Source organism: Crocodylus porosus, unplaced genomic scaffold (assembly GCF_001723895.1).
Source record: "Crocodylus porosus isolate Cpor-Errol unplaced genomic scaffold, CroPor_comp1, whole genome shotgun sequence".
Classification (NCBI taxonomy): Eukaryota; Metazoa; Chordata; order Crocodylia; family Crocodylidae; genus Crocodylus; species Crocodylus porosus.
Window position 1 is genome coordinate 83,457 of NW_017728940.1, and position 11,197 is coordinate 94,653.

The following is an 11,197-nucleotide window of genomic DNA, read 5'->3' on the forward strand; positions in this document are numbered from 1 at the left end:
ATGGCCTAAAAAAAAAAAAAAAAATAGCTGGGCCAGTAGTGTTTCCATGAGATGGCAGGGTGTTTGGGGGCGAATTGCTCTGCCCAGAAGCCCTGCATAAAGAGCAGCTTAAGGTTAGATGGGGCATGGGATAAAACCTTCCCCGGAGTAACTTCTAGTTGGACAAGTGCAGTCAGCTGCAGGTCTGTTGCCTATGGAGGGCTTTGACCCCTGGGCACCTCTTGGTACTGGCTGCTGCAAAGAACTCTGTGCAGAAGAGGGGAAATGTATGCAAAAGCAGAGGGGGAAACTTGCTCGAGGAACAATCCCAAACGCACACTTGCACCCTTTCATGTGTTGAAAGTCACCAAGTCATCTGACTTTGGTGTAGATGGCATAAATGCAGAAGGAGGTTGAGTCATGTGGGAGCACTGCCCATTTGAAATGCTTTAGGGGTGGGGGGTGTACTAATCGTCTTTCCCTGGCTGATGGGCATGGCTTGCCGATGTTTGCCAACGCTGTTGTTTTCTCTCCTCTACAGCACGATGACCGAGAAGGTGAAGGTAGCGAGAAGTGGGTGAACCGGGGCCGTGGCCGAGGTGCTTTTCCCCGGGGAAGAGGCCGCTTCATGTTCCGGAAATCAAGCACAAGTCCCAAATGGGCCCATGACAAGTTCAGTGGAGAGGAGGGAGAGATTGAGGACGATGAAAGTGGGGCAGAGAACCGGGAGGAGAAGGACAACCTGCAGTCCGCAGCTGAGTAGCCCCCGTGCCTGCATGTCCCCAGAGAGCCCTGGCATGGGGAGTGGTGGGGGTTGGGGGCAAGGTCCAGCTGATAGTGTTGGAGATGGCCAGGGGACACTGACATGCTGACCATAGCCAGAGGCAAGCTTAGAAATTGTCCCAGGTTAACTGTGGCTTCCAAGTTCTGCTTCTGAGAATGTGGGCTAAAACCAATCAAATCATTTGCATTCAGATCCACTCTTGGAGTCTGTCTTTCCCAAAGACTTTACCTGCTGGACTGAGTAAGGTCAGATGTCGGATAGAAGCCTGCTCGCTCACTCTCCTCTTCCTTTCTCCCTCTCTCTCTGTCTCTCAGCTCTGTGACCTTGTTGGATGGCCGGTTATGGGGTTTTTTTTTTTTGGTTTTTTTTGGGGGGGGGGGGGGGGGGTTGGCAGCAGGCTTTGAAGACTGTGTGGATATTTTGGTTTGTGTCTGTCTTACCCAGTTGTATTGACATTTTTTCATGTTTCTCTTCTATGATTTGAGATGATACAGGTGGGGAATTAATTCACCAGTTCAAATGTTCTCCCTCTGGTGTATTCTATTTTTTAATCTCATACTCTACTTGTTTTAGGCCTTTGCTTATGTAGTAACACCAGTTAAGAACAATAATTTTTGGAAACTATTTTTGGTTCTTATAAATAAGATAACAGTGCAGCATGTGAATAAACATCTACAAGTTATCTTCAAGTTGGGACCAAATGGCTACGATTTATCTTTTAAAAACTCTTTTTTCCTATCTACCAGTTGAGTTTAGGGTCTGTTTTAAATCGCCCCCTTTTTTTCTCTTTTATGTTGACAGTTAAAGTTAGCATGGTAAAAATGCACCCGCTCTTCCCACCAGTGTTAGTGTGTATGCTGCTAGACCTGGTGCGTGCGTGTGCTGGAATCCCAAACTGCTTGTAGACAATGTGTGTATCCTCTTTGCAGCTGGTTGTGAACTTGAGTACTCTTTCCAAGGTAATATAGTTTTCTAAACCTTAAGAATTCTACTAGGTTAAAAAAGTATATAAAAGGAGATGGAATTTTTTCAATATTTTTTATTAATCTTTTTATAAAAGCAGCAAAGCCGTTCCCTCCTGGGCCGGCCAAGGCAGGAGGTTCCAGTTTGTTTCTTCAACTTTAGAATGTTTCTGGAAAGGTTTTGCAAACAGTTCTTTGCTAGTTGAGTTGGAACCTGTTGGGGGAGAGGCATGTTCATCATGCACAGGTGCCGAGTGTACACGTGTTGTAAAGACACCAACTTCCCTGCCCCAACCCTGTCTGCCTTCCCTTCCCTAGGATTGCTGTGCTTCCCTCTCCCCCCATAGTTTGGTTTGTTTGGATTTGAACAGTTCCTGTTTAGCAACCCCCCAAGTTTGTTTCAGCTCCTCATGCAAATAAAAATACAATGAATTAAGCAGGAGGTTGTAAGCTCTGCTTTCTTTCTCATGCTGGATACAAAGCTTAGTGTCCAACGCTGGCCAACAGGAGCCTCAAGCTGTGGAATCAGAGCTGCTGCTGTTGTACTGTACTGGAACTAAGAGCCCTAAGAAAATTGCCTGTGGTGCTGCCATGCCACAGTGGGGTCCTGAATGACACCTTCACTGTCCCTAGCATCTAGTGGTTTGCAGCTGCCTGTTGGCTTCACTCTATTTCCAGGTTTAATGACACTAAAAAGGAAGGTGTTGCTGCCTGGTTGTTATGAGGTGCAGGGCTTTACACTTACAGGCATGAGAATTTGCTGCTCTGGGGTTCACGATCAACAGTGGGAACGAGATGAAGCCCTGTGGAACGCGCTCCACCAGGTGGGGCGTTGACCGATGCTCTAGTAAGGAAGACCAGGACAGTGCATGGTCATTGGAGCACTGAGCAGCTTGACCACATCACAGAAGCACTTTGGATTTGCCTTGGCAGCTGTTCCCTGTGTGGTTGGGGCCAGGAGGGAGCTGACTCTCAGACAAAGCACTTCCCCTTGCCAGTATGTGGTCTGCCATCCCACCTGGGACCACAGGCGTGGGGATTAAGGTCCACTGTAGCACCTTTATATGAGGAACACTGGTGGTGGAGTCTGACCTAACTAACCCTGTCCCTTCCTGGGGCCTGACGTCCGTGTCCCTCGCGGGTCTCCCCCCAGCCCTGCAAAGGGCAGCTGAGAAACCGTTCACTATCTCCCCGCCAGGGGCCGGGCCCGGCCCTCCCCCCTCCCTGCCCCCTGGCGCCGGTTCCGGCTCCGGCTCCTTTCCCTGGGCTTCGCGGACCCGGCCTCGGGTAACACCGGCCCGTGCGGGCGAGGCCGGATCCAGGGTTCGCCTTCCCATTGGCCGCTGCCAGGAGCGCCGCAATTCGCTGGAACGGTTCCGTAGGCGGTGACGAGCTGCCTTGCCAGTCCTCTTCGTGGTTGGCCGCCGCCAGAAGCAACTCTTTCCCCACGCGATTGGTGGCGGCGTTCCCTGCTCTGCACGCTGATTGGTCCGGCTGCGCACAGGCGCGGGCCCTTCTCCGGAGCCGTCCCCGTGTCCGGCCTGAGCTATTGTACCGATTCCCTGCTGCCCCCCGCGCGCCACACGGGGCACCGCGGCCGGGAGACGACAACGCGGCTCGGCGCCGCCGGGCGACAGAGGCGGAGAGAGCAGGGGGAAAAAGGCCTCGCTCGCCCGGATCCCTGTTCATTTCGAGACTACAGCCGGTCTGCGCTCAGAACCTCGCAGGCGACCACAAGCACAGAAATAACACGCAGCTACGGTTCCCTTGATGATTACCCTTGAAATGGTCAAGGCAGATCCCCTTACAATGCATCCAGTGGTGGCCACCCAGTCCGCTAAGAGGCAGGAGACCAATCTGCAGCTTGCGCTTGCCAGTCAAACCCCACGCACTAGTGCAGCACCACACCCGTTCTCCCCAGCGGGGTGGGGGGGGGGGGTCTGACCAGCAACGAGTCACCGACGGGTGGAGTTTCTCTCACCTTTGGCTTTCTGCCCGCCCCCTGATGCAGAGGTCTGTGGTAGGAACCAGATGCCAGCACCTGGGGGTTAGGTTTAAAGCCCTGTTCTGGGTAACTGGGTCTGGTCCAGGTGTTCTTCCCTGGCTAACTGGGTCAGGTGTCTCACCTGCAGAGGTGCTGGGGGTTATGGCATTAGCGCCAAGCTTGGGAAAGGACCTCTGCTGGAAACAAGTGCTCGTACCGCACTGTCACGGGACAAGATTTTGCCCAGCTCCACGTGACAACGGGGCGCTTGCTGCGGTGACGCCTGACGCTCACTCCCGCTTCCTCGGAGGAGGTCGGACCTCCGTGGGTGGCGTGCCCTGCGCCTGCTGCCCTGTCCCGGAGGACTACACAGCCCGGCTGCTGCGGGACTGGGATACCTGAGGACGGCGGTGGCAGACGGGGAGGGCAGCGCCAGACCGAGCGCACGCTGCCCCTGCGGCGGCGCCGGGGTGTGCGGTGTGGTCGGAGGGCGGCTGGCAGGAGCCGGGGGCGGTTGGCGCCCCACTTGGCGCGGTGGGACACTGGGTGCTGCGGAGGGCGGGCCCGGGAGCTCTTCCTGAAGGCCTGGCCGGGAAACCAGTCCCGGAGCTCGGGGCTCCAGTCCCGTGAAAAGCCGAGGCGCGGGCCGGCGAGTCACGTGACCGGAAGGGGCGGGGCTCGGTGGGCCGGCTTTGGGGCCCTGGAGGCGGGGCGGGGGGAAGGAGCCTCGCGGCGGGGAGCGCCCGGCTCCTGTTGCGGGGCCGCCCGTGTGGGCTGGCCGTGCCCGGTCCCCCCGTGCCGGCGACGGTGCTGCCTTGTGTCTCCCGCGCTCCTGGGCTTTGTCTTTTTGTTTTGTTAAATCCCTCCGTTCCTTCCAGCGGACGCGCTGCTCCGTGGGCTCCTCTCCCTCGGGGGCCTGGAGGCCCCGGCTTTGCTGGGGGCCGGGGGTTGCTTTGGGGGGTGTTGGCTGAGACTCGCCCTCGGTCTGAGTCCTGGCCTGGGAGTGGTGCTAATGGCCATGAGTGTAGGCGGGTCTCTCTGCCGCGGTGTCTGGTGTCCCAGGGGAAGGGGGGGTCCGCGGGGCCCGGGTGCGAGGAGTGTCCCCTGGGCTCCGGGGCCCCTGCGTGGCCTGGGCCTTGGCCCGAGATGCCCCCAGCTGCACCTGGCCTGGCCTGCCGGGGCGGGGGGCAGGCTTGACCATGCGGGTGTCAGGAGCCAGCTGTAGCCGGCTGGTTTTGGGGCCTGGCAGAAATGTACGTCTTGTGTGGGGCTGGGGGGTGAGCAGTCCCGGGGTGGGATGGTGTCCTGAGCTTCGCGCTTGCAGGCCGTGGTTTTCCAGCAGGGGCCTGCGGTGCCAGGGGCTGCTGCTGCCTGTGGCACCGGAGAGTCTGCCCTTGTGTGCCAGTTCCTCCTAAACTTCCTGAGTAGGGGCTGGCCCTGGCTTTCAGGGGCCTGGTTTTTCTCTCTCGACCGGCGGTGCAGAAGCTTGAGCACCCATCTGCCAGCGGTGGCTGTTGCCCAGGCCTGCGGTCATGGGCGCTGCTTTGTTCTATATTGGCTTAGCTGTGGTTTTTAATATTGGTTTACTAGCTGCAGCCTGCAAAACACTAGGAATTAAATTGTTCTTGCAAAAGTGTTTAGTGAAGCACAGGATTGTTAGGTACCCTTTGACTGCCTACTTGAACATGGTAAGTGGCCCTGCACCCAACAAAATTGCTGATGCCAAGTGGTGGCACCTGTTGCAGCTTTGCCCCTCGATAGGTGCCCTGCCCCTTGGTCGCTCTCCTGTGGCTGCGAGTCTTATCCCATAGCCCCTGACCTTTGCCACCAGAAGTCCCTCTCTCTGCCCCCTGGAAACGCTCCTTTCAGTAATTTGATTTCAAGAGTCACTCTTGCACTCTCGGGGCACTGGAAACCCGTCCAGCCCGAGCTTCTCTGAGCACAGCCAGGCTTCCAGAAGCCCGTGCACTGTTGGATCCAGCAGGTGCAGGCTGTGAGCTGGGGCTGCACCCACACACCTAGCACCCTGCCTGGGCAGCCCTGGGGGAAATGGCTGCTGCAGAGGGAAACACCTGGCCCCCCCCTACAACTTGGGGGCTGTGCAACCCGCAGCTGCTTGTATTCGCAGGCTCTGCTGAGGGGTGGGGGGGAAAGCAGTGAGGAGCCTGACCTCTCTTCTCTGACCCCCTCCCGCACACCTGGAGCGTGCCTCCAGCTGTGGGGAGGCTCCAGAGCACTGCGGTTGTTTCATTGAGCATTGTGATTGGGTGCCAAGATAACCCATCAGAGTGCTCTGGACAGATGGAATAATTATTAGGATAGATTGTTAATAAAATCTCTGGAGCCAGGATGGGCAGGATGGCTGTGCGCTGTTCTGCTGATTGACTCCATTCCTGTGGAAGGGGAAAGTTTATGGAGGGGATGACCGTTTCCTATGCAGGGGGTGCGGGGTGGCATAGTTCTGCTTCCGTAACTCTTTGGGTGGGAGTTGTTTTGCCCTCTGTGCTGTGAGGCCCCTAAGTGGAGTTGCCTGTACCTGGTTATTTTTGGTTGTGGGGGGCGGAGGTGTTGGTTGGCCTTTGCCAAAGTTTCTAAGGTCTGAGAAAGTAGTAGCGTAATGAAGAGACTCAAAGCTGATGAGTCGTGGAGGGTAGAGGAGGGAGCAAGTGGCTGGGTGTGTGCTTCTGGATTCCCTGCGGTGAGGCCTTTGCTCCTGTGCCGTTAGCTGCCTTGGAGCATGACATGGTCAGAGCCAGGGGCAGGTGGAAGCTTGCTTGGAGGGGTGTGGGGTTGTCTTTGATTTGTCATTTTGTTGCTTTGTCCTTTCACCTTTTGGTTATAGTGATGTGTTCTTTCTTATTTGTCTTTGCACGTCTCCCCCCTGCCCCCACCTTCCCCCTGAAGTGAGCAGGGTTGATGTGAAAGGTGGAGAAGGAGCAGCATGTCTGCGGTGAGTAATGACTTTAAACCCCAGGTGGTTGCATGGCCTGTGTGTGAGAGATGTTGTATGTAGAATATCCTTCCTAGGCAAGGAGCAGGGATGGCTTTTGTGAGCTTGGAGCCACTGGGTGGTGTGACCTGGATGTGTGTGCATGTTGCTCGGGGGTGGGATTTCCCCTGCCTCTCAGTCTGGTCTTGATTGACCCTTTTGGCTTCATGGCTTGTTTTTTCTTTCAGGATCCTGGCCCTTGTGGAGTGACTTTAGGTTAGAGATGGATGCAAAGAAGTGGAGTTGTGCCACGGTGATGGAGGATAGAGCAGGGGGGAATAGCATGATGCAAGGTGGGCTTACCTCAAGCAGGGGTGGTGTTTTGGCTGGGGGTGTCTGGTTGGGCTTGGAAGTCCCTGCTCTGAGTTGGTGTCCTGAGCTGCACACTTCCAGGGCAGGACTACTCGAGCAGAGGGCCATGGAAGCCAGGAGTGCCTCCGAGCTGAGCGCTGTACGGCTGGGCTGGCTTGGCCCAGAGTTGCTCTGAGTCTGTGTAAAGATGGACAATCTCCACATTGCAGTGGGGCGAAGGATTGGGTCTCTGCCTGGCTGTAGCTCTTGCCACATGCCTCCTTCTAGTGCTGGGGATTGCCTTTGTCTCGTCTCCGTGGACGTGTCACCGGTGTCTGTCTTTGTCCCTCTGTTCTTAAAAATCACTGCAGCACTTGTTCCTTTGCTCTTCCCAGGACTGAAAGGAGGGTTGTGTTTGCACTTAAATTGGTCTGGTCACTTGGGGGGGGGTCTAGCTGCAGCCCCCTGCGGCTTGTTTTTGGGGGCAGTGCCAGCTGCTGTTTGTAGCCCTGGCTGGGATGGAGGGAGGGGGTGCTGCCCCTTTGGTGCTGTGAGACCTGCACATCATGTTGCGAGTGTTAATTGCCGTGGTTAATTTTTGGTGTTGTGAACACATTTGGCAAGATGAACAAAGTCTGGTCCTGAGTGAGGAAGAGGTGCCGAGACCTGGAGGTGTTATGGCGTGCAAGGAGTTGGAGATGGCATGAAGCCATGCTCACGTGGTCACCTGGATGGAGGTATTTGCTGCTTGCAGGTTGCAGCTCTGGATGGACAGATTGTGCAGTTGGTAAGGGGTTTCCTTTCTTGGAGCAGTGTGGGGTTGTCTGAGTCTAGCCGTTATTCCTGTTTTGCCCTTTGAGGTTTTTCATGCCGAGGTTTTTCTTTTGCGCCCTCAGCGGGTGCCTCCGTCCTGTTTGGGCAAGGGATGGGATGCAGGAGGGCTGAAGGAGCACAGTGATGCCAGGTGTGGCGAGCGCTGGATCTCAGGGCTGAGGCCTTCCCCCTGCTGTGTGCCCGTAGCGGTGTGTTGAGGTGCTCCCTTGGCCGGACGTGTGGGGTGGGAATTCCCCCGGTGGTTCCCTTTACCAGTGTGTTGTTCTTCCCCTTGGGGTGAACACCTGTTCTCTGTATCGCAGGGTCCTGGTGTGTGCGGGAGGAAAGGGTGAGGTTGCAGGGACCGGAGCAGGGCAGTAGTGAAGGAGCCAGAGGATCAGGATGCTAGAAGGTGTTTTGTGTTTGGCATGGGAGGGTGTCTGGGTGTGGTGGGAAGACTCGGGCAGGGTGCTGGTGGGATTGAAGTTTCCCTCCTCTCTTGTGGTGGCATGCTGTCGGCAGGGGTCCCTCATCTGGCTCTGTATGAGGCTTGAGCATCCCTGCCTGCCCCTGGCATTGGGTGTTGGGGGTCCCTGAGCTGGGTTTAGTCCAGCATTCGGGTGTTGTTGTCTGGCCCTCGCCAGGTTTTCCTGGGGCAGGAGATGGTGCGCATCTCTGCCTAGCTGTTTGTCTTGCCACAGGCTCTCCCACCAGTGCTGGGAATGGCTTGTCTTGTGTCCGTGTGCCTTCCTGTTTGTCTTCTCTTCCAAGTCACTGCAGTTGTTCTCTGCTCATCCCAGAACTGGCAGGAGGCCTGTGTTTGTACATCTGAATTGCTTCCCTTGCCTTGCAAGGGGAAAGACCTGAGAGGGCTCTGCCTGCACCCTCGCAGCTATGGGCTGGGTGGGGGTGGTAAAAAAGAAAAAATTAAGTTGCCTAGGGGGCCTTGGCAGGGAGGGTCTGCTGCCCCCAGTGCTGTGAGGCTTCTGAGTTGTTGGCAGTGGCAAGCATCTCATGGCGTTTCGTTTGCGCGCGCGCAGAGGAGCCGCCTTGCCAAGGCTTCGGGCGCTGAAGATGAGGCGAAGAGCTGCAGAGATGGTGTAGAAGAAAGTCTCTCGTGACTTCCGGGTTTCTGTGGCGTGAGGCCTCTGCCCCTGTGACGTCACCTGTCTGGAGCCTGCGGTGGGTTTGAGCTTCCTCGGAGTGGTGCCGTGTCTTTGTGTTCCAGTCTGACCGCTCGTTGCACGCTTGTTCTTTCACGTTTCCCGGAGCTGTCGCGCATGGATCTTTGCAGGTCGTACTCTGTGTACGGTGGTTGCTGTGGTGCGTCGCGTTTGGACTGCCTGGGAATATGCAGCTCCGGGAGGCCACAAACGAGCCTTTTGAGAGCTTGGCTAGGGAGTAGGGGGGTGTTGCAGGGCACCTCTGTGCCCCGCTCCTCAGGAGGCTCAACCCCTGGAGTGGGGGTTGTGTAGCAGGGCTCTAGGGTGCCTGCTACTGGCATTGGTAATAGGGCTTGGCTGCCAATCAGCAGGGCAGCACAGCTGAAGGTTGCTTAGGCAACTGATTGGGTCAGCTGACTGGAAGGGGGCAGGGCCTGGCCTTTATAAGCAGCCAGGCTGAGACCAGAGATCAGTTCCCCTCTGACAGGCTGAGAAGCTGGAGCTCTGCTGCTGAGCAGAGCGAGGCAGGGCTGCTTGAGCATCTGCGGGTTGATGGGACAGAGAGGCCTCTATCGCGGAGGCTCGATGGAGAGCCGGGGTGGCGCGGAACGTTATAGCCGGGAGGCTGATTTTGTGTTACGGCCGGTGGGCTCAGGGCTTTGTTACCGGAGGACTGGGTGAGGCTGTAGGGGAAGAAGGTGGCCTCAGGGGAGACCCCCAGCAGAACAGGGGGGTTCCTGGCAGCGCAGAGGGCGCTGCGTTTTGGGGTGTGCCCAGGGAGGGCGCAGCGGTTGGTGCCAGAGCTGGCACTGTGGATGAGGCACGGCGTTTTGGGGTGTCCTGACCCCGGCCCCAGTGGGGTGACCTCGGGAGGAATTAAGGGGTGTCTCGGCCCCAGCCCAGTGGGGGCGCTATCGGGAGTAAAGCCCAGTGGTGTATACGACCCAGAGAAAGGGTCAGGGGGCCAGGCACGGCTATGGGCCACCTGAGCCCCAAGCATGGGAAGGGCGCGAGCGAGGCCCAGAGTGGGCGAGGAGCGCGAGTGTAGGCCCCGGTGGGGCCAGAGCGCGAAAAGGCACGAGGAGCGTGAGCGTAGGCCCCGGTGGGAGCAGGGGAGCGCGAGAAACGCAAGGCAGGCCATAGAGCGGCCATGAATATGGGAATAGGGAGCCCAGGTAGGGCAGACTAGGTTCAAAGGCCCCAGAAGGGCGGGCACGCGATTAGAAGCTCAGAGGGAGCACGCATATCAGAGAGGCCCCCGAGAGGGTGCGTATACCGGAGAGGCCCTGCAAAGGGCAAGCATAAGATTAGAGCGTCCGGTGAGGATGAGGATACAGGAGAAGCCCAGACAAGGGCAAGTCGATCGGGAAGCCCCTGAAAGGAGCGAGGGCAAGTCTAAAGAGCCCGGAAGGGCGGAGCGCGCGAGCAAGAGCCTGGAGAGGGCAGGGCGCGTGCCCAGAGAGGGCGTGCATATCAGAGAGGCCCCGGGGAGGGAGCGTATACCGGAGAGTCCCCAGGGAGGGCACGTCCACAGAGACACGAGACCGTCCGGAACACCGGCGAGGCTTGGGTGTGGTATTGGGGGCGGAAGGAGCCAAGCGACGCCCTAGGGGGGGTGCACCAAGAGAGATCCGTATAGGGCAAGAGCTCCGGGTCCAAGAAGCCTGGGGAAGGCAGCCTCCCGTTACTATTACATAAACAGCAAAGATGTGGTGGGCGAGATGAGGGTGCTGGAAGGGCAACTTGGCACGGTAGGGGCGCAGGAGAGATCACGGCCACTCCTGGGCCCTGCCCCGTGACACGGGGTGGATGTGTGCGCCGGAGGGTTGGAGAGGAGCTTTCCCTGTCTCTGACTTTGTGCTGTTGCATCCCCTCTTTGGGCTGACAAGGCTTTTGTTCCATTTGCAGAAGCCTGTACATATCCTGTGGGGGAAGAGGGACGCGGGGAGTTTTGTGCCACGCTGACAGAAGACGAAGGAACACGATGTTTAGTGGTTAGTGGGGTGGGTGGTGAGTGTTGTTTGCGTTGGGGTTTTTTGGGTGAGGGAGGAAACCCCTAACGTGTGATAGATAGTGTCTTGAGCTTCTTGCTTCCATGGGGGTTTTAGCCTCCTGGGGTGCCCCAGAGCTGGATGGTGTAAGCCTGGGTTGGGTTTAGCCTGCCTGTGAGTCCTTGTTCTTTATAAAGGCTGAAAAAAGCCTTTGAGTGTGTATCGGTGGTTTCAGGGTTTG

General features: G+C 57.2%; 1 protein-coding gene and 1 long non-coding RNA gene across 9 annotated transcripts in view; both read left to right on the top strand.

Annotated features, from left to right (window-relative positions):
- THRAP3 (thyroid hormone receptor associated protein 3) overlaps positions 1-764 on the top strand; it is a 55,726-nt gene extending 54,962 nt beyond the window's left edge. For all 5 annotated transcript variants that reach the window (XM_019547883.1, XM_019547882.1, XM_019547886.1 and 2 more), the window contains one exon: positions 521-764. In XM_019547883.1, the coding sequence (XP_019403428.1) occupies positions 521-742 (222 nt within the window). In that variant the 3' untranslated portion in view covers positions 743-764. The remainder of the gene's footprint in view (positions 1-520) is intronic.
- A 5,328-nt stretch (positions 765-6,092) lies between these two features.
- On the top strand, positions 6,093-10,903 carry LOC109318565. Of its 4 annotated transcripts, XR_002103276.1 has the most exons (4): positions 6,796-6,991; positions 7,614-8,214; positions 8,843-8,984; positions 10,874-10,903. It is a non-coding gene; the product is annotated as an uncharacterized LOC109318565 (long non-coding RNA). The 4 variants fall into 4 exon arrangements; XR_002103277.1 differs by lacking the exons at positions 8,843-8,984; positions 10,874-10,903 and adding an exon at positions 6,093-6,241 and having other exon boundaries at positions 6,887-6,991; positions 7,614-8,725; XR_002103275.1 differs by lacking the exon at positions 10,874-10,903 and having other exon boundaries at positions 6,798-6,991; positions 8,843-9,088.
- Positions 10,904-11,197: the final 294 nt, after the last annotated feature.